Source organism: Triturus cristatus, chromosome 3_1 (genome assembly GCF_964204655.1).
Source record: "Triturus cristatus chromosome 3_1, aTriCri1.1, whole genome shotgun sequence".
Lineage (NCBI taxonomy): Eukaryota > Metazoa > Chordata > Amphibia > Caudata > Salamandridae > Triturus > Triturus cristatus.
Genome location: NC_140583.1, coordinates 466,966,807 through 466,994,011, shown reverse-complemented (window position 1 = coordinate 466,994,011; position 27,205 = coordinate 466,966,807). Strand labels below are relative to the sequence as shown.

The 27,205-nt window shown below is 48.4% G+C and overlaps 1 protein-coding gene across 1 annotated transcript in view; it reads left to right on the top strand.

Annotated features, from left to right (window-relative positions):
- Positions 1-26,879, top strand: part of LOC146860422 (lamin-B3-like) — a 395,071-nt gene extending 368,192 nt beyond the window's left edge. The window contains exon 11 of the mRNA XM_085644287.1: positions 25,569-26,879. Within this exon, the coding sequence (XP_085500413.1) occupies positions 25,569-25,607 (39 nt within the window). The 3' untranslated portion in view covers positions 25,608-26,879. The remainder of the gene's footprint in view (positions 1-25,568) is intronic.
- Positions 26,880-27,205: the final 326 nt, after the last annotated feature.

Below are 27,205 nucleotides of genomic sequence, written 5' to 3'. Positions count from 1 at the left end.
TGACAGATGCAAGTCAGGATTCCCTAGCACACTGATGCCTTTCAGTGCTTGGTCACTTGTGCCGAGCATGGGCTGTTTTGGGCCTTATCCCTACAGCAGTGCTATGAAAACATTTCCCTGCGCCGTTGCACATGGGTTTAAATTATTCTACCTCTATTCCTTTGCAATCATTTTCCTTCTAAGCAGTGCTTTCCTCATGCAAAGGAGCCTGCAATGCCCTCCTTGGGCAGTTGGTCAGTCCCCTCTCTCTCTCTCTGAGTTTAAGGTAACTTCTTCTGGCAGGCTGGTAGAACATCCTAGTTTTTTTGGTCCTGAATCTGGGAAGGGGATTCTTCATCACAAGTGGTGAGGAGGTCCCAGAATCTGGTAGTGAAATCTTGGCATACCAGCTCAAGGTTTCTGACCTATCCCAACCCAGAAACCTGTTTTGGGAAGTTTAGCCTTTTGCTTATTCCACTCAGAGGACCAACAATTATCTTTATTTTCAGCTGTTACAGGGGAGATGGTGTGGAGCTGGCAGTTTCCTGTCAGACACCAAAACAAGGCGGCAAAAGAGAGAAACTGTCCCAAATCTGTTAACCTGTTCCAGTGAACAATGGGTGGGGAAGAGAAACTTTTAAAAGGCCCTGTATCTCTTCCCTTCCAGACCAAAAAGTCTCACCTACTCTGAATGATCTCTGAATGTTCTTGAGGAACCCTGCAATTCCCATTGCTGTCTGGGCTCCAAGGCCAAGATAGCTACATAATGTGTGTGGCATCTCCAGAATTAATAAAGCACTGCTTAAATAAATCCGGGAACTCAAATTGGATAAAACATTTTGTTTGCAGTTGGTGATTCTAGATGGAGAGCATGTTTTTACTAAGGGACCACTTAGTGGCTACTCACTTCAGCAAGAGCAGTTTGTGCAGACAACAGTACTCTGTATTCTATCAGTAGTTATTTTTTTTTTACTCTGTGCACTGGGACTATGCTAACCAGAAAACCATGTGCTCTGATCCTTAAAACATGTCGAAATTGACTATACTCCCAATTGGCAATTTAACTTGCATACAAGTCCCTAGCATATGGTACAAAGAGTACCCAGGGCCTGTAAGTTAACTAGTGGACAACAGCACCCTTTGTGCCAGCCACACTGGCAGTGCAAACATGACTCCAGGCCTACCACTAAAGCTGTACAGCTTTAAAACTGCATATTCAATCAGTCAAAGAATACTTTTTTGACAGGCCTAAACTGTCCTTGTAAATATTTAGTCCCCTCTAAGTAAACCTTATTACCCATAAGGCATGGTGCATGGTATGTTTAAGTAGGACATGTACACGCTTAATGTTAAACACATACTTATAGTGACAAGCCCCCTAAAGCGATTTTCACTATTGCAGGGTTAGTAGTTCCATAGGTAAGCTTTGGGATACCATAATACCCTTTAAAAATGTATCTCCACCTAAGAAACAGCTGTGCAGTTAATTTGTGGACTATTTAAAAGTAAATTGTGCTTGTAATAAAATCTGAGTTCTAAGAAGGTTTTTTCGAAAAGACAGTTTTGGAAAGTCACCTTTTCCCTGCCAAAAGACTGTAGAGGCCCATTTGCATGAACTTCCAACTATCACCAGGAGCTTAATAGCACCTTGATGAGGTGTGACCTTGCTTCCAGAGCTGAGACAAAGGCTTTGGGTGTGAAGAGTTGTTTTGTTCCTTTGGTTGTACCCAGGAACTTAATTAACCTCAAAGAGACCTACCCTGTCACAGGCAGCTGTAGCTAACACCTGAGCCTACTTCATTCATTATCTCTCTTAACCAGACACCAATCCCAGTGGGAGAAGAGAAGCCCTCAAAACTAGTTTTGAGTGTCCACAGAGGAGAACTTGCTCCTTTACCTCTTGGGTGGGTGCAGGAGCTCAGCTCAGAGAAATATTCTGCTATCTTGGATTCAGATAGAGAGAGGCACTGCAGGATTGTTTGCAATAGGGCACACAGGAACTGTTTTGAAAAAGGGTAGAGCTACCCCGGGAGCTTTTCTTCCCTATTTGTTAGGAAGGGGCCTAGAAATCACTCCCACACCATAAAATGCTGCTGTTGAGACCCCCGAGGAGACATGAAAGGTTGGACCTGCTGCCACTACTACCCAGGACAAAGAAGTGGACTCTAGGGACAGTTATCTGACCTCCTGATGAGCTACAGGGACACAACAAACTACAAGAAACCCTTTTCCTGAGGAGTCCAGCTGACTTGTTCCAGCTGGACCTGACTTGGACCCTGATGCGTATGGCTTTTCCTGAAATGAATCTGGACTCCCAAGTGGTGTTCATATAGTTCCGGGACCCTTGACTGTGTCAAAGTGTACCCTTCCGAACATATTGAGAAATCTGTGACTTAAAAACGTATTGGTTCCAAAGCCTTCCAGAGGACCGAGGAAAAAACTGTCCTGTCAATCTGACAAAGATGTTGCCACTGGGCCAAAAATTCAGGCTGCTCTCACTCTGAGCTTCTCTGCAGCAGCAAATCTGTTTCAGCGGCAGGATGCAGAGAAAATATCGGACCTTGTGGAGCCTAGTTGGCTACAACTTGAAGACATGCTCCACTTGAGGAATCTGAGCTCAAAATAAGTGACTAAGTCTGAGCATAGAAATCTTCACAGTGAGAAGGCGACAAACGTATCCAGTCTGCAAGGGGCCTTCATTGGACACAAATGAAACATTTCTTCCACTTGGTGCTTTTCAACCAATGTTTGTGGCTTCACTAAGATGTCATCAGATGCTGTCCGGCCTTGTAGAGCCCTTCTTTGCCACAACCTGCTTCCTTGCACCTCAGAAGTTTTTTGACTTCCATTTCTGAGACTGTCCGATGGTAATATATTAACCCAGGTTAAACCTGGTTACTGTTTCCGACCACCACTCCATTGTAGTAGGCTTTAAATTGTGCCTATGTACCAGTCCAGGGCAACCAGATGACCGCAGTTGGCGCTTAGCACTTTTTGGTGCTTTTTTTTTAAGAGTGCAGAGCTCCGATTCTGCTTACTGGATTTTTTTTCATTTGTCATTTTGTTCATTAAATATCTGTTTTCATAAACTGAAGTGGGATTTTTACTATGTTTTCAACTTTTAACTGATTTAGTACTTCTGAAATCTTTACGCTTTTTTAAAGAAGGTAACCCGGTCTCCTCTGGCATATCTACCAGTGGATGAACGTAGGTTTAAATGGCTAAAACGTTTAATGGGCACATAGTGAACTTATTATTCAATCCACCCAAACTAATAATCCACTTTCTCACACAAGTGCATATGTTGACCTTGGATATTCCTTTTGAGCTACTAAAAACAAAAAAGCAAGTGGGGACTATATGCACTATGCTTGATGTTTGTTTTGCCTTTTGATTGATGCTTACATGGTGTTAGGCTACTTTTTTTATGTTGAGATGAGAACTGGCATCTGCAGTCTTGAGGGAATCTTTCTAACAAAAGCTGTCCTAGAACGGCAGACTTCCTCTGTAGTCTCCGCCTTGGGTCCTTTACTTACAAGTGACCACAATCATCATGTCTGAAAATTGGGCAGATAGACTTTGCAATGCTGATGGCAAATAAGGGGGCCTAAGGGTTTATTTATCTTACCTACTGGCTTGTCCAGACAGCAAGAGGATTTGTCAAGTGATACAGTTCAATATTTCTTTATTATTTAAGGAATTGCTGAATTGGAATTCTCTTCAAGCAAAAGAGAGGCCAAAATCCTGATCACTGTTGATCTATGTGGCGCAAGTTGAGGATATGTAATTTGTGAAGCAGGCATGCCAGAATTGAGTCCCATTATGAAACTTGTGCTGTGTATCAAGAAACCAAAATGCCAAACGCCATATAATCCAGAGATTCAGAGCCAATATAAGTGTTGCCTTGCAAATCTGGGCTGATTCTGTAGCCCAAAACATTGCTTTGGAACTCTGATCTTTTATTGATGATTTTGTGCATTTGTTGCCATCAACCTGAAATATGAATAAGGGAAATAGATTGAGCTTTACCATGACTGAATTCAGATTTGTTATCCTTCTATCACAATATGTCCTGGCTACAACCTTGGAGTGAATTATGGAAAATAAACGTATGGTCTTAATGACCAACTAAAAAAAAACATCTGTGAAAGATTTAAGTCTAGGATGTGATTTGAATGTCTTTGTACTTTGGTGTTTAGAATCTGAATGCTAGGCTGTTGGTTAAAGAAGCCACCGTCTTCATGTGATTGAGTACCCACAGGATCCAAATAGTCTGGCTGCAAAAGTAAATTGGTTTCTTTGAGAACTCTGCCATCATTGATCGCTGATGTTGCAGAGCAAGGCCTTCAAGAAAGCATTTGCAATGCAATCAAGATTTGAAAAAAATATTGTCTACGGGGGCTAGTGGAAGACAAATTCTGTGGACTGAAATCTAGATCATGCTAAAGTGATTCTGGTATTTTACTGACCTCTGCTGGTCGTTTTCTATCAAAGTTAAATAGAGGCAGTTGCCTGAAAATTAAACAAAATAAAGTACCTCAGCAGAAAGCAATTCTGGTATTTTACTGACCTCTGCTGGTCGTTTCCCATCAAGACAGTTGAATAGAGGCAGTTGAACAAAAAAAAAGTCCTAGGGCTGATCCCCAGAGGACACAAAGTACATGCACATATAGGTATATACTAAAGTATATAAAAGAGGTCTTGAATGCTCGACCTAAAAATGCACGTGGTGCATGTGCAATAACTGAAAATTCTGAGTGGGGAAAGTAACAGAGAATCTATGGAGGAATACGGCAGAGGGATGGATATTCTTTCAGGTACACCCGACCAAGCCTATATGAATGTGACACAATAGCCACATAAGATTTAATTGTTGAAACAAAAAATATGGACAGTACACCTGCCTTGGTGTGTCACCTGTCAGTTCTACACCCTCCAGGGCTGTCCTCCCAGGGCTGTCCTCTGATAAGCTGTGCTCTCATCTATAACCTAACCATTGGAAACCTCATTACTTGCGCATGAACCCCACCTGTAAGAAGGATAACTCCAGCCTGTTAAGATTCATTCTATCTGAATTAATCTGTATTGCATCTTTCAACATAATGGAAATCTAGATTGCGTAGTCTGCTGTCCCTCCAGTTTTTTCTCTGATATACACAAAAATGAGCTCTGCATTCCGGTTTATTGAATAGCAAAGGCCAGTGCCATTGCAGTGTCATTTCGAACGGCTGGGTCACTTGTCACAAGGTTAGGTCATGTGTTCAAGAGCAATGTTGTTGTTAGGGTTAACCTTCAACTTATAAGCCATTGAGGAGCCGTGTCCTTGGTAGGACCTCTACTGGACATCACTCTCTAAAGGCAATCCCCTCCTCACAGGACCCACTGCTCTTGGGTTTGGCAGAAGCTGGTGCACAAGGTGAGTGGCGTGGTTCTCCTGGGTGATGTCTCCTCACCCAGCATGGGAAATTGGCCGACCTGTAGTCCCCCAGTCCTGGCCATGACAGGCAGGACAAGTGCTGAGCTTCTCTACACTGATTTACAGCTTCAGTGTGACAATTTGGGAGTCTCTAGCTCTGCTTTTTTTAATCCATGTCCATACACATTTCTGATTTAGTTTCTCTTTGAAGTTCATGTTCAAGAGGTTTCCCACTTTTAAGTACCCACTCGTACTTTTACTCCAGAGTGCAATCTACCACAGCAACACAGTTTCCATTCTTGATCACACCCACCACAGGCCATGGGACCGATTAGAGAATCACATCTGGATGTCAGCCTTAGTGAGCTGTTCATCAAAAGGTTGCCAAAGGGCCCTGGCCCTACTCCTTTGTGATTCCATTATCAGTCCCGTCTCCTTGCTCAGATGTACTCAGACCCCTTTGACCAGTGATCTTCTTTCAGAAACAAAGAGCTCCTATTTCCTCTGTCTCTCCCACCCAGCTCTCAGGATTGCAGCAATATAAAAATGTCTGAGGGAAATGTCTTACTCTTGCAAGCCCAGGGCCTCCCAAAATGTAACCCATTGTCTTCCATGCATTGGGCCCATTGCAAGCATGCACACACTACTGTACACACGTATGCAGCCTCCAATGTATTATCCCCTCGCAATGTCATCCATACATCCCAGCGAACTCCTCCACCGCAGCAAACTAACTCCAGTATGCGGTAGCAGCTGATAGGCCCACAAATGGCACCACCCCACAGGTAACAATGCACACTATTTCCAAATGTACTGTACCTTCACAGAGGCACAAGTTTTCCCAGCACACACTCCCCACACTTGCTATTCCTTAAAGCACTAACTTCTTGAAGGTACACATGTATCCCGGTACACATGTATCCCATCGCACTTATGCAACCATGCACACTATCTTCTGATGGACTGTACCTTCGTACAGGCACACATACATCCAAGTGCTGCACTCAGTCCATTACAGGTCAAAGATGGGTTGAGCACACAGCAGCTGAACTTTACCAGTGGCACTGGAGGTGACACTCCCATGACACATGTAAAAAGGTCTGTTAACTCTACTGATCACTAAAAACCAGCTATGCTGCAAGCACTGCGCTCGTACTGCTTAGATCCCGGTGTAATGCTTTGGGCACCTAAGCAGACCGCAGTCCATAAGACAGGCCTAGGTCCTAGGTCATAGCACACCTGCATGATCCATGTTTGCTCATGACCAAACATTGTTACCAAGAATCCAGATATCACCAGAGCTGGGGCACTCTGGGCTCGGTTATACCTCTTTTACCATGTAAGGGAGTTTTCTGTCCCAACAGTGACCAAGGGGCCATCCACACAAATGGAGAACACAAAATGATGGGAACAAATGGTAAGCACTACTGCATAGATATTAGAAAGGTAAGGGAGGAACAGGGTCAAGACTGTGTTGCATGTAGCTTGGTCCAAACTGAGGTGGCATGGTGTTCAAAATAATGATGGACTAAGATGTGCCCGAGTAATTACGAGTGGCTGAGATTAATTCAAGCATTTTGTATATTTTACTAGTGGGCCTGCAGCACTCATTGTGCCATCCACTAAAGGAGCACTTTAAAACATGCCACATGCTTACCATGTAAGGCTGTAGTGCATTGTTAAATTGAACACGCACACACCCACACCCACCACCCACCACCCCCCCCCCCCTTCAGTACACTCCTGGACCTGTGGAAGATTCAAAAGGACTGCCCTGCTGCCTGAAGAACTGCATTGCTGCTTGGAGGAAAACTAGATCAGCTCCTTGAACCCAAAATGCCAGAGAGACTCCAAGGGCTAGTTGGCTGCCTCTTGTGTGAGCTACAGGGACATAAGATTCGAAGGCCTTAAACCCTGCTTCTGCCCTGGAGTGGGCCCTAACCCCCCCCGCCCCCCCATGGTATCCCAGGACCTGGACCCTTGAAAGTGGTGTTGGTGGTACTGCTTCAGCTGATTCCTAAAAGCCAGGACCTAAATGTTTTAACTGAAATTTCCTGGAGAACTGAAAGAAGAGCTCAACCAACCTGCCAGCCAATGGGCGCAAGGTGCATTGCTAGTCAATCTGACTTCACTGTAGCTCCTGCCACTTTTGTCTCCGCAGCAGCAAATCCTGTTCAGCAGAACCTCCTGGCAAAAGGTTTTCAACCTTGTGGAGCCCTCTTCTGCTACGTCCTGCAGCTTTGGTAGTCTGATTCCTCCAGCAGGGCAAAGAGTGGTCCAACTCCGAAGGTAACATGTTTTATTGGACTCTGGCAACTGGCTGCCATGAACGACTAATCTCCTCTGCCTGAAAATCTAGCTGTTTTCACCCAGAGCTCTTCCTGCCATCTTCAACAGCTTCACCGACACTTGGTCCAGAAGCTCCCCGGTGTCGATGGCTCCTACTCTGACACAGCCTGCTGCCTTGCTCCCCTGAAGTCCGAAGGTAAGCTTCAACTGGCCCAATCCACCCCTGTTTGGGAACTGCGCTACACAGTGTCAGCCTTAACCTTTGACATAGACCTGGTCTTGCGTGTCCAGTTACCCACAGTTGGTTCTTTGATCATTTAGGTGCTAGATTTCACTAAAAACTTTACAAATTCAAAACTCTGGTTCTACTGTTTGGATTGTTGTGCTTTTGGTGTCATTTTATAATAATGTTCTCTATTAATATTTTTTGCTTCTTGAGATGTTTTCACTTTTTTACTGTTGGTGTGCTGCATAAATACTTTACACATTACCTCGAAATTGGGCCTGAATGATTTTGTGCTAAGCCCAAGTTAATTTAGCGACTTTAGTGTCTGACCTTGACCAGGATTGTGGTTGTTACCTGAGTGGGGTGACCCCTCCCCACCACCGGTAAGCCATTTTATATAGAAAATATCTTGACGGCAGTGGGATATTGGAGTATTTGTTTCCTATGCCTCGGAAAAAAGTGCCAAGCCTGCACACCAACAGGGGGACAAACAGGTGTTTACTGTACATTTTGAAAGAATAATTGGAGAGAATCACAAATTTAAAAAATTCAACCTCTCGCTAGGTCATGCCAGATTTCTTTATCAAGCTCTCCTATATTGTTTTATGATTATAATCCTTTAAACCGCTGTGTGCAAGAATTCCAAATTTTCCATATACTATACAATAATGTGTGGGGTAGGGGTGCATATCCATAGCATAGGAATGCACAACTACATTGACAAACCTGCATCTTCATTTTAATTATGCATGGATTAGAATCCCTCTGTCGGTGATGGGATATGATTGTGTTGATTTTGAGGAAATGTCCATGGCACAGAATCGGGCTTTTCCAACTTAAAGTGGCTTTGTTTTGCGGTCTTCTGTACAAGTAACGCATCTAATAAAGATTTTGAAAATGTCCTCTTATCCAGATGATTTTACAGTAAATCTATTTGAAATGTTATCCCTGGTTATAGTACAAACACTGCTTTTGAGTGTCACTGTTTATGAATTCTTATATTTGCCCATTACCAAATTGTCACATGACAGTCTGTCTTTGAGTTTTGACTTTGTTGGGTCATAGATCACTAGGGAAAATCACTACAGGGTATGACTAATGCTTCATGCTCATTCAGGCAAAGCAGTCTTTTCATTTTTTATGTCTTTTGCCGATGCCACAATATTCCTCTGCTCCTTGATGTGTTCTGTCAGTTATGCATCTTTTTGATTTTAGCCTGGTACCTTGCTGTTGGAATGAAGTTTAGTCACAAACATTGCAACTTGCAAAGATTGGTGGATTTGAAGTGCTTAAGGGATATACTTTTGGGTTAATTCTGACCTAAAATGGCAGTGTGAAGAAACAAATATAATGATACGAAAATGCATATGCTGATATCGTTGGTATAGTGGATGAACTTGGTCAATCAGTCAAATGACTCCAGAGTTCATTGCTTTAGTAACTGGTGGGAAGGTGTCAACAAATAGGCTTTGGAGCTGCTGATTGTCGCATATGTCTATTTTGTGCACACAAACATTCAAGATAAGTACACCATTTGCATCACTGTCATAGGATAGGGCAAAGTACAGACATTGTTAATGTTTGTCAAAATGTCACTTAATTTCAGTGGCTAAGTGCATGTTGCTTTTCACCTAGCCTGTACCACAGTTCAGTATTAATCCCCAGCAGATTTAATATGTACACTCATTTTTATAGATAAAATAGGTAGGTTTTCAAGGATTTGCAAATTGTCTTTTTTAACAGCAAACACCAGCACTGAAGCACAATGTATCTGGGATATTTGTATGACTTGGTTTATACAGTAGTAGTAAAAATGCCTTGAAATGCTCTGCTGTGATTTGTAACTCACACATTTTCATAGCATCGTACATCTGTCGGGCATTGTGACGATCCTGTGTTAAAACCCTTGTAGCTAAGTCAACCCCTCCCTCAACCAAGGTGGTGTGCCTGACTGCTGCAGAAATGGGCAGGTTAGTCATTATTGAGAAACCAGATACTGACCCCAACAACAACTGTCCGTTTTACAGCATTCCTTTCTAGCAAGTGTGTGAGAGTTGTGTTGTAAGACAACTAAACAAATAGATCAAATAAAACGACCTCGATGACCATTGGTCAGGTTTTGGATTTGACTGCAGCACTTGGAGCATGATGCAAAAATGATATGATGATCTACGCATCAAGGACAATGGTAAATCCGTTCTCTTCATACTCCTAAACACGGTCTCCTCCTTTCTAAGAGTTCAAGAAGATCAGATGGGACTCCAAGGCACAGTCCTGAGCAGGCTTAAGTCCGATCTCACAAACCACTCACAGCAGGTAGAGAGGGGTTGGCAAGAGAGGCGGATTGCTCTAACACATCAATAAGTAACCCAAGGTTCTATCTGCTCACCTACACTATTCAATCTGTATTTGGAACTCCTATGCTCCCACCTGGAAAATTCAAAAATTTCTCTACAAGATGACTGTCAACTGTTTTGAAATTCTCCCCTCTGGAAGATTAAGCAAACTTGTCAAAAACTGTTAGTGATCTTCAGTCCTAAGTCACCCCACCTCAGATTGCACACCCAAAAAACCGAGTTCCTTCTACTCTTTCTGCACTGCACTCAATCTGTATAATCCTGGTTACACTCCTTAAACCTACTTGACTGCAACACATCAATTATAGAAAGTTTTAAATACTTGGGCTTTACACTTGATAAATACCTTTATCTAAAAGCTCCAATCCACATTCCATGCAGATGTGACAGATGCCCCTTTCCAAATCGGTCTCTTTTGTGCAAGGTTAAGAAGTTAATTACTGCAGATTGCTTCATAATGTCAATTCAATCTGTAGTCTTCTCTAAATAGGACTTTGGCAACTCACTACTAACTGATATAAAACAAGTTACTTACCTGTACACTGTGGTTCTCCAGTATTGATATCTTTGATAGAATCACATGCTTGAATCTTCCCCCGTCGTCACTATGGGAGTCCCACTTATGGCTGACACAATAGCCAAGAGGAAATCCACCTTCCAAGAAAGGAACTTCAATTCACATTTGTGTACTGGTTCAAAAGGAGGACACATTAGCTGTGACAGGACTGTCTTTAATTGCCAGAGTACTGGAGGAGGTTTAACAGGCGAAAAAGCTCTAAACTGTCCCTTCATGAATCCTTTGAGTTAATTAGACCACAGGGAAGCTTGCTCTGAACACCTTCTATATCTAGAAGTTGAAGCAAGATTATCTTTTATGGAAGAGTGAGAAAGTTCTGATTTGGCTAGGTGCAAGAGATAAGGCAGCACCTGCTCTGGAGACAATAAAAAAGGTTGAAATGCTTGAGAGAGATACCATGCACAGAATCTCTTCCATTTAGCGTGGAAGGAGCTCGAGACTTCTGTAATATCACAGAACACTCCTCGGAAATACTCACATTTCCAAATTCAACATGGTGATGAGCCAAGCCGACAAATGGAGAGAGCGTATTAGTGGATGAACCACATGGCCCTGTTTCATGCAGAGAAGTTCCTCCATTGGAGGAAAGAGAATCAGAGAACACTCTGATAGGCAATGCATCTTGGTGTACCAGAATTGTCTTGCCCATCCAGGAGCAAGGAGCAATGAGAATGAGCCGACATGACTCTTACTTTATTTTTTGAAGTACTCGAGGAATGAGTGGAAGCTGGGGAAATATGTAGACTAACATCCCTGTCCAAGGAAACTGGAAGGCATCCCCATACGATTTTGGATGAGGAGTCCTGCTTGCGAAAAGAGGACACTTTTTGTTGAGGAACATAGCAAACTGATCTAATGTTGGGTAACCCCAGGATTGGAAGACCACCTGCAAGTGTTGATCGTTGAACTCCCATTTGTGACATTAAACACCCTGCTGAGAGGGTCTGCCTTCTCCTTGAGGACATCTGGGATGTGCTCCAATAGTAAAGACATGCGGTTGGCAAGTAGCCATTCCCAAATCTGTTGAGCAAGGAGGGAAAGCGCTCAAGATCTCGTGCAGCCTTGCTTTCGGAGGTAAAACATTGTTGTAGTATTGTCCATCCTGATGAGTTCTGACTAAACCTTGATCTGAAGCAGCAAGGCTTTCAGACCCAGGAATACTGCCTTGAGTTCTAGAAGGTTTGTGACACTCTTGAGTACTGTTTGTACCACTTGCCGTGAACCTGTAATTCTTGATGGTGAGCCTCTCCCATCTGTCCATTGACGCATCCGAGGTCATCACAAGCTGCGGTACAGAGTGAATGAAAGAGACCTTGCGAATGGTTTTCCTTAACCATCCACCAGGCCATTGCGGCTTTCATTGCTGCTGAAACATGAACCTTGTCGTTGAATGAACCTTGAGACTGAATCTACTGCGCATAGAACCTCTCCTGCAGCACTCTCATGCGGAGACGGCAATTGGGGTTTAGTGGGATGCAAGAGGACATCATCCCCAGCATGGACTTGTACTGTCTCACAGAAACAAACTTTTTTTGTTGAAAAAAGCTTTGTCGTACCTCGAATCCTCAATATTCTCTCTAGAGTGGGAAAGGCCTTGCTGAGATCCATGTTGAGATGCACACCCAGAAAAATCTGCGATTTTGTCTGGAATAATTGACAATTTTTCCAGATTGATGCGAGACTGAGACTGGAAGAGATCGCAACAGGCTCTTGTCGAAATGTTTGCTGGTTGGAAAAGTCAGAGCTTTTATGAGCCAATCGTTCAGATAGGGAAACACCTGGTGACCTGAACGTCTTAAAAAGGCTGCTATCGGTGCCATGCACTTGGTGAACACCCTCGTAGCGGATTTCAAACCGAATGGAAGCACGGAGAATGGCACCCTGCCACATCGAACCTGAGAAATTTCCGATGCGGTAGATGGATGGAAATATGAAACTAGGCGTCTAGGAAATCGAGAGAAGCCAGATAATCCTATTTTTCCATGAGAAGAAGAATCTCCTGAAGAGAGGGCAGCCTAAAGATTGTTTTTTGATGCACTTGTTCAGCATTCTGAGGTCCATGACCTGTATCCATTTTCTGTTTTCTTTTTGATGAGGAAGAAGTGAGGATTAAACCCCCGATTTTGTTGGCAGAGGGGTACTTCTCTATGGACTGTTTGAGAAGCATTTGTATCTCCTTTTTGAGATCCGGAAGGTGACGGAGCTGAACTTTCCGCGGTGTAACAGTTGGAGGATGCTGAATGAATTCCAGGGTGTGGGCATGCTGGAAGATGTCTAGAACCCATTTGTCTGAAGAAATGGAGCTCCATTTCAGAAAGAATTTTGAGTAGACTGGATCGTACCATGGGACTATGCTGGCAGGGGCCTGATGAACTTCATTGCCTCCTATTGGACTCGTGCAACTTTCCGGCAGATTCTTGCCTCTTGTGTCCTGCCAGTCTCGAATATCACTGAACAGCATTGGATTGAAAAGACTAGTAAAGCTGGCAGATATTCTGCAGATGTGGTTGGTACCACTGTTGAAATTGCGTACGTGATCAGAACTGCCCCCGCACTCTACCCCGAAAGGATTGAAAACGGCGCTGCTGGAGACCGCCTAAGGCCTTGGCTGTGTCTGCTTTTATGGATTGTAGTGTCTTGTCTAAGTGCTTACCAAACAAGCACTCCCCATCAAATGGCATGTCTTGCTTTGGCTAGAACTTCCGGATGAAATGTGGTTGTCCTTAGCCATCCCTGGTGACTCAGAACTGCTGCTGCACAAACGCATAAAATGAAACGTCCATGGCGATTTCAATGCGCTCCGAAGATGCTCTTTCTCCTTCCAACAAAATGTCTTTAGCCTCTTCTCTTCGTCTTCTTTTTTTTTTTTTTTTGTTTTGTTTAAATCATCCGGGGGATACTCCAACAGAGTAGAGATGTCCGTCAGTCATATCTCCCTAGAATGGTTCTAATGGAGGTGGCCGCCTCTAATTGAGGTGGCCGCCAATGCAGAGAAACTCTTACCAATATTGTCGAATGGCTAATGAGGCTTGCGAGCGAGTTGTCAGACTTGTATTTTTTATCCAGTTTTGGAATTGCAGTTGGAACGGAAGCAGGTGCTCTCATTAATTTCAGTCCTTGCCATGAAAAATCAACTATAGGGATTTCCCTTATGGAACGTTGGGTGCCTGGCTTAAAATCGTATAAGAATCATTCTGTTTGTTTAACCGGCATTTGCCAGTTGAAACATTTGGAGGCACGCTCCAAAAGATAATGAAATCACCCAATATCTGCAGGAGGGGAATCGGCAGAAGGAGTGATACCAGATGGTGGCATGGGAGTTATAGTCATCCCATTCATCATGGGCATCTGGTCTGTGTGTATTTCTCCTTCCTCTGTCTGTTGTTCAGCATCCTGAGTATCCTCGGTGATGACTATAGGAGGAGGGAGAATTTTTTTCTCTCGTGGATTTGCGAGTGCTTTGGCCAGGGAGAACACTAGGAACCTCTTGGTGAGGTAAAGGCCTCTGAGGAGCATTTGCGTCAAGGAATCCTCTAATAATGGCCAATCATATGGCGGGGATCCGATACCAAAGAAACTGGAAGGTTCACCGACCTAAAATGACGCTCCTCCCCATCACCATAAGGGTAATGCTCCTGGAAGGAATACGGCTGCTGCATAGAATTATTACTCTCTGCAAAAGAATATTCCCCTACTGTTGGACCCGGCCTCGTAGAATGGCCCTCCGTGCCCCCGCACCCCCGAAACCTGGTGCCTGCAGCCCAAGCACGCGGCCCAGCCGACCTTTCCCACCAGGACACCTGCACCAACCCCGGACATCCCCGTCCATGGCCCCTCTCCTTTCGGCCACCCGGGCCCGCGTGCCCACTCCCTGCAACAAGATGGCCGCCCGGCTCCAGCGCGACCCGGGCCTCGAGGCGCCACTCTGGCTGGAGGACATCACGCTTCCAGGGGATGAGAGAGGGAGGAGCAGTTTCTATCGCACCTCTGAACTCCACTGGGACGATGGGTTTCGATCGGCCCTCCGGCCTCCCTGCGGGCTGGCTCCGTGCCTGCTGGGTGTCTGAGACTCCTCCCGACCCGGCCCTGAAAGGATCAAAAGACAATAGCAGGAAACCCCGACAAACGGCCCCCAGGTGACAAGACCCCTGCCTGCGCAGACTCCGGACATCAAAGCGGGGTCGACCTATAACAAGGGGTGCTCTGAGACTGTCCGGCAGATTCGACGCTGGAACAACGAGAGCCTGCTGACGTGGTCGCGGCTCCTGGAACTGGAACCCACCTGAGCCCTGCTGAGTGACTCGCGGCTCCCTGAAGATCGTAAGACCTCCGAACTTGTACCTGAGCCCTGCTGAGTGACTCGCGGCTCCCTGAAGATCGTAAGACCTCCGAACTTGTACCTGAGCCCTGCTGAGTGACTCGCGGCTCCCTGAAGATCGTAAGACCTCCGAACTTGTACCTGAGCCCTGCTGAGTGACTCGCGGCTCCCTGAAGATCGTAAGACCTCCGAACTTGTACCTGAGCCCTGCTGAGTGACTCGCGGCTCCCCCAGACTCTCACGGTCCCGCCGGACCCCGACTCCGACCACGTATCCCCCAGCTCGAGGATTGTGAGCTGTGCGCCGGATACGTCCCTGCTTTGAACCGTTACCAGAGACAGTCCCGCTACCCCCTACCTTTCCGAGACTCTTGAGCCCGTGCTCACCTTGTACATATTTGCAGTGATACCTCTTTGATAAAGCTGGTTTCTGAGAATACCCAGTGTGGTCTCTCTGTGTCGTGTGGCGCCAGATGTACGATCCTAGTTCCGAGATTCCTCCCCCTGGGGAATCTCTCGCCAGTGCCCGGCTACAATACTACGCGGGTGGGACTCAGGGAAGTCAGGACCCCTTTCCGGGCTCCTCTGAGGTCGCCGTCTAACATTGGTGGCAAGCGACGGGATTCGGGCCCATCACCTAGAGATCGTACAGTGAACAACGGACGCACGACCAACAAAGATGGCAGAAGGAAGCGCCATGAGCTCCGCAGAAACCAACACCAACAGAATGTTCCAGGTGGAGCATCTGGAAGAATACACACACAAAGAGCTAAAACAATTTTGCAAAGAACTTAAAATAGCTACCACTGGCCTCAACACTAAGGAAGACTTGCAGAAAGCACTGAAAACTTGGGTGGAGACCGGGGCATCCCGCCCGGAAGGCACGGGGGAGCGCCCCGACGAAACCGAACCCCCTCCAAGTGAAAGCAGCGACAATCAGGTGCAAGGCCTTGTACCAGACGGGGGCCTATCCCCGGGAGAACTCGCGGACAGAGAGAGACGCCGCAGTCATGAACTCGAGTTAGCCAAACTCAAAATCGAGGGCGAATTGAAGTTAGCGGAGAAAAAGCTAGCGGTAGAGCAAATGCGCGTACAAGGCGAACTAGAAGAAAAGAAGCTCCAACGGGAGCACGAAGGAAGAAAGCTCCAACTAGAGCACGAACGCAGCTTAAAAGAACTCGAGCTCAAGGCCCGAAATGAGGACGGGAGGCCCTCGGGGAACCGAGAGACGGCCCCCCCAGCGGAACAGAAGGTCCACATCCCCAAGGATGTGGTCAAAGAATATTATAAAAACAATGACATTCAGCAATGGTTTCGGGCCTACGAGGTCGCCATGACCTCCCATCGGATTCCACAGAAGGACTGGGGGGCGGGGTTGTGGGGGCGGTTTCTGAGCGAAGGAAGGGACACCCTGCTCGACCTACCCCTCTCCCTGCAGACCTCCTACAGCCACATGAAAGAGGCTCTCCTCACAAGATACGGCCTCACCCCATAAATGTATCGCCAACGGTTCCGGGACTGCAGGAAGATCCCGGGCACCACCTGGGTGGAGTATGTAAACTTTTTTAGTCGGGCCTTCGATGGGTGGGTCAAGGGCAGCAAGGTCACCACCCTTGCCGAACTCACTGACCTCATGTTATGGGAACATCTGGCTGCGAACTGCTTCGTAGAGCTACGTCAACATCTGCTGGATAGCAAGCTCACAGATCCCCGGAAGCTGGCTGTGGAGGCCGACCGCTGGACCAACACCCGGGTCTCCCGGGGCATGGTAGGAGAGTACCCCCGAACCAGTCAGGGACCACCCCGCCAGAGAGGGGGAGGGAACCAGGGAGGGCCGAGAGAGTCCCAGCCTAGCCCCCCGAAGACACCACCTCCACCTTTCCCGGCGCCCCCCCGCCAGTAACAGGGCCCCCTGGGAGACGAGGACACCGGGTGACCGTCACATGTTTTCGTTGCCAGAAACCCGGGCACTACGCCAATGACCCAGAGTGCCCCATGGCCACCCAAGTCACCCCTGCGAGACAGATAGCCAACGTAGCCCTGGGGGAGGAGGTTGAGGAAGCCGAGGAGTGGGAACCCGCCGCTATGGCCCTAGTATCCCTGGGAGATAGGGAAATGATCCCTGGTAGCCTCCTACCGTCCAACACACAGAAATATGGGCAGCTCGTTAAGATCAATGGCCACCAGGTAGAGGCCCTGCGGGACACCGGGGCCAGTATCACTGGTGTCCTCAGGCACCTAGTTCCCGAGGAGCAGATCATCCCCAATGTCTTTTGCCCCGTAATCTCTGCGGACAATAGGGAAAGTATGTGTCAGGTAGCCCTGGTGCCATTTGAGTGGGGAGGGGTGATAGGTAAACTCAAGGTGGCCGTAAGAACCTCCCAGCCGGTCGACTGCCTCTTAGGGAACGACCTGGAGAGTTCTCCCTGGAAGCACGTAGAGCGTAAGGCCCACCTAGGAATGATGGGACTCCCCGAGTGGGTGTGTGCCACCACCCGATCCATGACAGCCCGACTCACTCCCCGGAGAGAAGTCGAGAGCACCCCGGTCGAAAAAACCCGTACCGTCCCTGCCGAGGGTCCTCCCGTTCCCCCATCGGAAGGGTCCGTCGCCAGCGACGAACCCGCACCATCCGACCCCGCCCCGGTCCCCGAGTTGGGGGATCTACCCGAGTTGGCCCATTGGCGCCCCGAGGGCGGGCCCACCCGGGAAGAATTTTGCCGGGAGCAAGCCACCTGTCCTTCCCTGGTCGGGCTGCGGCGCCAGGCCGAGGGCCAAGCCGCAGGTGACCAGACCGGAACGCACCGAATCTATTGGGAGAATAACATCCTGTATAGTGAGCAGAAATCAGTGGAGCTGGGATCCGGACGGGTACTGGTGGTACCCCTCCGCTTCCGGGATTTCCTCCTGGGCTTAGCCCACGATGTCCCCCTCGCCGGTCACCTGGGTCAGGACAAGACCTACAGCCGTCTCGTGACCCATTTTTATTGGCCTAAGATGAAAGCAGCGGTAGAGGCACACTGCAAGTCCTGCCCCACGTGCCAAGCCAGTGGGAAGAGTGGGGGGGAAGCGCAAGGCTCCCCTCCAGCCCTTCCCGGTCGTCCGTACCCCCTTCGAACGAGTCGGAATCGACATCGTGGGGCCACTGGACCCCCCCACCTCCCAAGGTCACCGCTTCATCTTGGTCCTAGTAGACCACGCCACACGCTATCCAGAGGCTATTCCCCTGCGCACCATTACGGCCCCCGTGGTGGGCCGGGCCCTGATGGGGATCTTTTCCAGGGTGGGTTTCCCCCGCGAGGTCGTGAGCGATCGCGGCACTAATTTTATATCAAGGTATATGACGTCCCTGTGGCAACAATGTGGGGTGTCCTATAAGTTCACCACCCCGTACCATCCCCAAGGGAACGGCCTAGTAGAGAGGTTTAATAGGACTTTGAAAGGGATGATCGCTGGCCTAGAAGAGCCCCTCCGGCGTAAGTGGGATGTCCTGCTCCCCTGCCTCTTGTTCGCTTACCGGGAGGTCCCCCAGAAGTCCTTAGGGTTCAGCCCGTTTGAATTACTCTATGGGCACCCCGTCCGAGGTCCCCTCAGTTTGGTTAAGGAAGGGTGGGAGGCAGCACCCCAGACCACCCCCCGAGATGTGTTCCAATATGTCCTGGCCCTCTGGAACCAGACCAGGAGGTTCCGAGAACTGGCCGAGGCCAACCTGGAGGCGAGTCAAGAAGAAATGAAGCGCTGGTACGACCAGAATGCTACTCTGGTCGAGTTCCAGCCGGGCCAGCAGGTGTGGGTCATGGCCCCCGTGAAGCCTGGCGCTCTCCAGGACCGATGGACTGGGCCCTACAAAGTGGTTGAGAGGAAGAGCCAAGTCACCTACTTGGTGGACGTCCAGTCGCCTCGGGATCCCCTCCGGGTCCTGCACGTGAACCGCCTCAAGCCTCACTTCGTGCGGACAGAACTGAGCCTCCTGCTGGCCACCGATGACGGGGCCGAAGATGAGTCGGATCCCCTCCCGGACCTCCTGTGTGTCAAGGAGCAGGATGGCTCCGTGGAGGGAGTGAACCTCTCCCCAGCCCTCACTGCCCAGCAACAAGCGGACTGCCGCCAGCTCCTCAGACAATTTTCTGTCCTCTTCTCCCTGACCCCCCGGGTCACCAACTGGTGTGTTCACGATGTGGACACCGGGGACAGCCCGCCGGTGAGACACCGAGCCTACCGGGTTCCTGACCGGGTCCGGTCCTGCATGCAAGCTGAAGTCTCGAAGATGTTGACCCTGGGGGTGATCGAGCCCTCTGACAGTCCCTGGGCCAGCCCCGTGGTCCTGGTCCCGAAGGCAGCAGCCCCCGGTGTCGCCCCCGAGCTCCGGTTCTGCGTGGATTACCGGGGGCTCAATGACGTTACCCGAGCCGATGCCCACCCCATTCCACGAGCCGACGAGCTCATTGACCGACTAGGGGCCGCCCGGTTCCTCAGCACTTTCGACCTCACCTGCGGCTACTGGCAGATTGCGCTCACCGAAGGGGCCAAGGAGAGGTCTGCTTTCTCCACCCCCGATGGGCACTACCGCTTCCGCGTGATGCCCTTCGGGATGAAAAATGCCCCGGCCACTTTCCAGAGACTGGTAAATAGGGTCCTGGCCGGGCTAGAACAGTTCAGCGCGGCCTATCTGGACGACATCGCTGTCTTCAGTTCAGAGTGGAGTGAGCACCTCCAGCACCTCCGGAGAGTGCTAACCGCCCTGCGCCAGGCGGGCCTCACCGTAAAAGCCAGCAAGTGCCAGATCGGGCAAGGATCCGTAGTCTACCTGGGGCACCAAGTCGGGAGTGGCCAGGTCGCTCCTCTACAGCCAAAGATCGACGCCATCCTGGCCTGGGGCCCACCCATCACCCAAACGGAAGTCCGAGCCTTTCTGGGACTCACGGGCTACTACCGCCGATTCATTCGGGGGTATGGCAGCCTGGTCGGCCCTCTCACTGAACTCACGTCTAAAAAACAGCCAAAGAAGGTGCAATGGACGGCTGCCTGCCAAGAAGCTTTCGATGCTCTAAAAAAGGCCATGTGCACGGCCCCCGTCCTCCAGGCTCCCGACTACACCAAGGAGTTCATAGTCCAGACCGATGCCTCCGAGCATGGCATTGGGGCCGTCCTGTCCCAAGTGAATGATCAAGGCCTAGACCAGCCCGTCGCCTTCCTCAGTCGGCGGCTGCTACCCCGAGAACAGAAGTGGAGCACCATAGAGCGCGAAGCCTTTGCCGTGGTCTGGGCACTCAAAAAACTACGACCCTACCTGTTCGGCACTCATTTCAGGGTCCAAACTGACCATCGGCCCTTGCGATGGCTCATGCAGATGCGAGGAGAAAACCCCAAGCTACTGCGGTGGTCAATCTCCCTCCAGGGAATGGACTTCACCGTAGAACACCGCCCTGGTACGGACCACGCCAACGCTGACGGCCTCTCCCGGTTCTTCCGCCTCAGCGAAGAGAACCCCCCAAGGTGATGGGCAGTTCTCTCCGGCTTTCAGCTGGGGGGGACGCGTGTTGGACCCGGCCTCGTAGAATGGCCCTCCGTGCCCCCGCACCCCCGAAACCTGGTGCCTGCAGCCCAAGCACGCGGCCCAGCCGACCTTTCCCACCAGGACACCTGCACCAACCCCGGACATCCCCGTCCATGGCCCCTCTCCTTTCGGCCACCCCGGGCCCGCGTGCCCACTCCCTGCAACAAGATGGCCGCCCGGCTCCAGCGCGACCCGGGCCTCGAGGCGCCACTCTGGCTGGAGGACATCACGCTTCCAGGGGATGAGAGAGGGAGGAGCAGTTTCTATCGCACCTCTGAACTCCCCTGGGACGATGGGTTTCGATCGGCCCTCCGGCCTCCCTGCGGGCTGGCTCCGTGCCTGCTGGGTGTCTGAGACTCCTCCCGACCCGGCCCTGAAAGGATCAAAAGACAATAGCAGGAAACCCCGACAAACGGCCCCCAGGTGACAAGACCCCTGCCTGCGCAGACTCCGGACATCAAAGCGGGGTCGACCTATAACAAGGGGTGCTCTGAGACTGTCCGGCAGATTCGACGCTGGAACAACGAGAGCCTGCTGACGTGGTCGCGGCTCCTGGAACTGGAACCCACCTGAGCCCTGCTGAGTGACTCGCGGCTCCCTGAAGATCGTAAGACCTCCGAACTTGTACCTGAGCCCTGCTGAGTGACTCGCGGCTCCCTGAAGATCGTAAGACCTCCGAACTTGTACCTGAGCCCTGCTGAGTGACTCGCGGCTCCCTGAAGATCGTAAGACCTCCGAACTTGTACCTGAGCCCTGCTGAGTGACTCGCGGCTCCCTGAAGATCGTAAGACCTCCGAACTTGTACCTGAGCCCTGCTGAGTGACTCGCGGCTCCCCCAGACTCTCACGGTCCCGCCGGACCCCGACTCCGACCACGTATCCCCCAGCTCGAGGATTGTGAGCTGTGCGCCGGATACGTCCCTGCTTTGAACCGTTACCAGAGACAGTCCCGCTACCCCCTACCTTTCCGAGACTCTTGAGCCCGTGCTCACCTTGTACATATTTGCAGTGATACCTCTTTGATAAAGCTTGTTTCTGAGAATACCCAGTGTGGTCTCTCTGTGTCGTGTGGCGCCAGAAGTACGATCCTAGTTCCGAGATTCCTCCCCCTGGGGAATCTCTCGCCAGTGCCCGGCTACAATACTACGCGGGTGGGACTCAGGGAAGTCAGGACCCCTTTCCGGGCTCCTCTGAGGTCGCCGTCTAACACCTACAAGGTAAGCAGATGGATCATTATCCTCAATCAGAATCTTGGCAATTGACCCTTAACTGTGATGGACTGTGTGCAGGACCAAACAAACCTTCATCCTCTGACTCTTGGAAGTCCAAAAGGCTAGCTGGGAGTAAAGGGTAAATCTTGGAGAAATCCTGAATTTGCTTGGGCTGAAGGAAGCTAATTTTTCCCTCCGTCTGGCTCGATGACGATGCCGTCGCAGAAGTAAACGTCGGCGACACCATTGAAACTGCATGGCGGCCTTCGTCTGTGAGGCTGTAGTCGTCAATCGTCAAAGGACCGGTAGTCAGCAGTGAAATTCTCATCCATGTAGAAGGCCTCATTGACAAAGACATTGTAATTACTGTCTGCAGTGATCCTGCCAGCATTGCTGCCGTCTACGTCTTGACTCTCATTATAGTAGCCGTTGTCGGCGAGGCCATAGACGGTGCGGAAACCTCAGATTTGCTTCAGTAGGCTGGAATCTTCAATGACGAGGTTGTTGACAGGCAAGATGACTGACAGAGAAGCAGAAGCTGGAGCTGAAGAAGACTTTGAAGCCTCTGCCTGAGGTTTTTTGTGGTGTTACCCCTCAAATTTGTCCTGGGACTTGGATCTCTTAGAGTCTCCATGATGGGAAGAGGAACTGTCTTCCTTTCTGTTCCTTGATGAAGAATGGGCCTTTTCTCCGGTGCGGACTCAGTCTGAAGGAGCCTTCCCCTTCTGGAGCCAGAGTAGTAGCCTACCCTCCCTGTCCTTGAGGAGTTTAGCTGAAAAAGTGCAACAATATTTGCATTCCCTGGGTTTGTGGTCCAGGTAATCAATCAATCAATCAATCAATCATAGTATTTATAAAGCGCACTACTTACCCGTGAGGGTCTACAGGTGCTGGGGGGGAGGGGGAATGCTGCTACTGCTCGAAAAGCCAGGTCTTGAGGAGTCTTCTGAAGGTCAGCACGTCTTTGGGTCTGTTGTAGGTGGATGGGGAGGGTGTTCCATGTCTTGGCGGCGAGGTGGGAGAACGATCTGCCGCCGGAGGACGCTCTGGGGGACTGTGGCAAGGGCGAGGTCGGCGGAGCGGAGCTGGTGGGTGGGGGTGTAGAAGCGGAGTCATCTGTTGAGGTACGCTGGTCTGGTGTTGTGGGGTTCCTTGTGTGCGTGGGTGAGGAGCTTGAAGGTTATCCTCTTGTTGATGGGGAGCCAGTGCAGGTCTCAGGTGGGTTGGGGTGTCATGTGGCTGCGGCGAGGGATGTCGAGGATCAGGCGTGCAGAGGCATTCTGGATGCGTCGAAGCAGTTTCAGGAGTTTGGCCGAGGCTCCTGTATAGAGGGCATTTCTGTAGTCCAACCTGCTGCTGACGAGTGCCTGGGTGACCCTTCTCGTTTCGGTCGGGATCCACTTGTAGATCTTGCGGACCATGCAAAGGGTGTTGAGGCAGGAGGAAGAGACAGCGTTGACCTGTTTAGTCATGGAGAGGGTGGAGTCGAGGATGACCCCTAGGTTGCGTGCGTCGTCGGTGGGTGTTGGAGCTGTTCCCAGTGTGGTCGGCCACCAGGAGTCGTCCCAGGCCGAGGGGGTGGATCTGAGGATGAGGACCTCAGTCTTGTCAGAGTTCAGCTTCAGCTGGCTGTTCCTCAGCCATGTAGATGTTGAACAGTGTTGGGCTGAGGGATGAGCCCTGGGGTACGCCGCAGATTATCTCGGTGGCTTCGGAGCAGAAGGGGGTGAGGCGGACAATGTGTTCTGTCTGAGAGGAAGGAGGTGGTCCAATCCAGGGCCTTCAATTGGATCCCGGTGTCGTGGAGGCATGTGCATAGTGTGCGGTGGCAGACCGTGTCGAAGGCGGCTGACAGGTCCAGGAGGATGAGGGCTGCGGTTTCTCTGTTGTCTACCAAGGTCCTGATGTCATCGGTGGCAGTGATGAGGGCGGTTTTGGCGCTTTGGTTGCTGCGGAACCCAGACTGGGACTGGTCCAGGATGCTGTTTTTCTTGAGGAAGCGGGTCAGTTGTTTGGCGGTCTTCTCGACCAGTAGAGGCAATAGATAGGCACTGTTTGTGGGGTCTTCAGAGAACAGCCTACACTTCACCTAGAGCCTCAACAGCCCTTTTTAAGGGTCCGGCATCTCAATAAGAAGTAAAGGCAAACATAATTAGTCCAGAAATACCTTAAAAGTAGCAGAAGCTGGGACTGGAGGTCAAATGAATACTGGTAAGGAACATGGATTATTGTGGTTCTGTAGGGGAAGAGAACTCTGCAGTCTCTGCTGTGATTGGCTGAAATTGAGATGTTATAAAATAAGGATGAAAGGTTACTTAAGTGAGTTTTCTGTTCCATTAGGTCTATGGTGGTGATTTAATACTGCTATTTCTACTGTTACCGTGGAACTCCCACCATGACGACGGGGAAGATTCAGGCATGTGAATCTATAATACTGGAGAATCCCACAATACACCTAGCCACTTTGAAGGATACCCTCATTTCTGTAACACACTTAGTCACCAGCACTGGAAGACCAGAGCGCATTTCTCCTGTTGGTTTACATAATTCCCAAGGCTTTGCCAAATAGTTGGCACTCAAACTAATCAGCTGTGGAAAATCCTGTTCTCTAAATTACAAAGTCTATAACTGGAAGCTACAGTCATCAAAAAACTACTCTGGCGATGCTCCCAGAGTTAGGAAGGCCATCCCATCACCTAGTAGGACGCACCCCTCTCATGAGTCTTTTAAAAGAGACCTAAAATCATTTTCAAACACCATTTTGCATTAAAAGGAATGCATGTCCTCCAATCGGTCCCTTGTGAGTACTTCCAACTTTTATCTAAGGTTGTGCGTAATTAAACGAAATTCCAGAAAAATTGTCAAGCCAAAAAAAAGTAGCATGAAAAAACAGCAAAGTTACACAAAATATGCCTGTACAATTTAAAATCCCCAGTCACTCTTCCCTTTTAGCTCCCTTGGAAAGCTAATGCTTTTCCTATCTTTGATGTTCTTCGATAGACAAATTGCCTCTGTTTTCGCACCTCAAGTATGAGCACTGCCATTTGTTGTGCCGCTATTATCCACATTGAGTACTTTTATTGTTGTATTCAGCGCTCTGATTCTCCGGTGGGACTGCTTTGCGCTATTTAAAACACACACACTCAAAAATAGTCAATGTGCTTATTTATTCGATCATACATTTGGCAACTACAAACCCAGTTTTAAACTACTAAGGAATCCTTTTTAGTTCTGTCGAATATTTTTAGTTCTGTCGAATAGTCTTGGAAAGGAATGCCTTTTTGAACTATCTAGAATTACTCTGACATTGTCGATATTATCAGAATTCTAACAATTGAAATCTCGTGAATTTATAATCTTCGCTTTACTGCATTTTGTCATTTTGACTTTGATAATTTGTGCGCCTGCATTATTTCAACGAACATGTCTGTATTTTTTTTCTACCCTTGTTAAATTATCCATGTTTGAGAGGTTATCCTCAAGATTTCTTATGTACAGTAAAACGAAGTAAGTCTATAATCCTCCTCGTGCCTCCACCCCGCCCTTTTCTCTAAATGTGGATTTGTTTGGTGCACAAATGAAAAATGCTCAATATTTTAATGTCCTCGCTCACGATTGCCTTTTTCCTTTCTCTTCGCAGTGTCGTAAGGCTAAAGACCCTACGTGTTTTCTCATGTAGAATGCACTTGCTAGCAGTAGCACTTCTTGCATTACACTACTATGGGATCATCTCTTTGATTGATTGGCAACCAACAAAGGATCAACTTTGCTAACTGCATCAGTATTGGAAAGGTCCCGAGGATTTATTGCTGCTGAATTTATCATTTGGATGGTGGAATGACATGCAATTAGGTTTGTTTTGTGTTGGAATGGATTCCAGAAGGAAAGTGCCAGTACATGAATATATTTATGCCTACACCAGTGCCATGCTTGAGTGGTGCTTGCCTCTTTCTTTTAACAGGGCATTTTGAGTATTTGTGTACAAAAAGACATTCTTATAGTTAAATATAGCCATGTAAATATTGATCCATGGCAGGGTTATCTTAAATTATTTACTTTGTTCGACTAATGCCCAGTATAGTTTACTTCCGGTTTATATAATGCACTGATATGTGGAGTTTGCACATTAGAATATGGTTCTGGGTCTCGGGGGAAGTCTACAAGCTCTGTGTGGTACTCATCTGTGGCACTTCTGTTTAAAATGTGGAACAAAAACGTGCATGTGTAAATAAATAGCTGAGAGAAGTTGCCTGATGCTTGTAAACCTGCTGCGAGAAAAGCTTTACGAATGTTGACTATACGAATACACCCCATTTTACCACTGCACGCGTTCACCTACTTTCACACTACCTGCGCTCGCACCCCTACTTGCACACACGCTTCTCTCCTATTCGTTCCTGGTGGCACTTTCATTAGACTTTGAGCATTCCTGACATTGCACTTGACGCTGTGGGGTCTGGACTCTGAGGCTTTCGTTTGCCCTACGACAACAGTATTAAATGTAGGAGCTTTCCCCCATTCCTCCGCCCCCCCCATCCCCCCCGGACGTTAAGGTGAATTCCACAGTTACAGGTGTAAATAAGCATTAGCAATGTGGATTACATTGCGTCTTGTCCTTTGAGTATATATCAATGTTACCTTTTCTATGCATCAGAAAGAAATTTATTTTTTCATTGCTTTTAGTTTTCCATAAATCGACGAATCCAGGTTTTTAATACTTTCCCTTTCCTTATAGCTCTGTGTGCCTTTTTTCAAAAGAAAATGATCTACTTAAATAGATGTAAGATTTTATATCTGTGGAAGAAATGAGCATACGTGTTCAAATATTATGGAAGTTAACATTTGTTGCTAGTGTTAGCAAGATAACTAGTTTGGTTGAAAACCTAATTTTGTATGTATGATTTCTTACATTATTTAAAAAAATAAAATAAAAATGTTCTATGCACCTCGATACATTGTATATACTTTTGTTTTTTCTTTTCATTAATCTCGTGCATATTCATACTAAAACTCTGGTAAATCCAACACTTTGTGTGGCTGACTGGACCAAAGATACGTCTAGTTTTGACTCAACTGGATTCATCTTCCCGGTGCCATTGACTCAGTCTCTTGAGGGTATGACTAGCAACGCAAGCGTTGGTGTGCTGGGTTTATGCCTGGTAATTCAGACACCAATATGTCACGTATGCAGGGTTTTATTTATTGCTTAAAAAGTTTCCTCAGGATTATCGAAAGGTTAGGGATATAATTTGAGTTTTTTGTATTTAGCATGTTAAG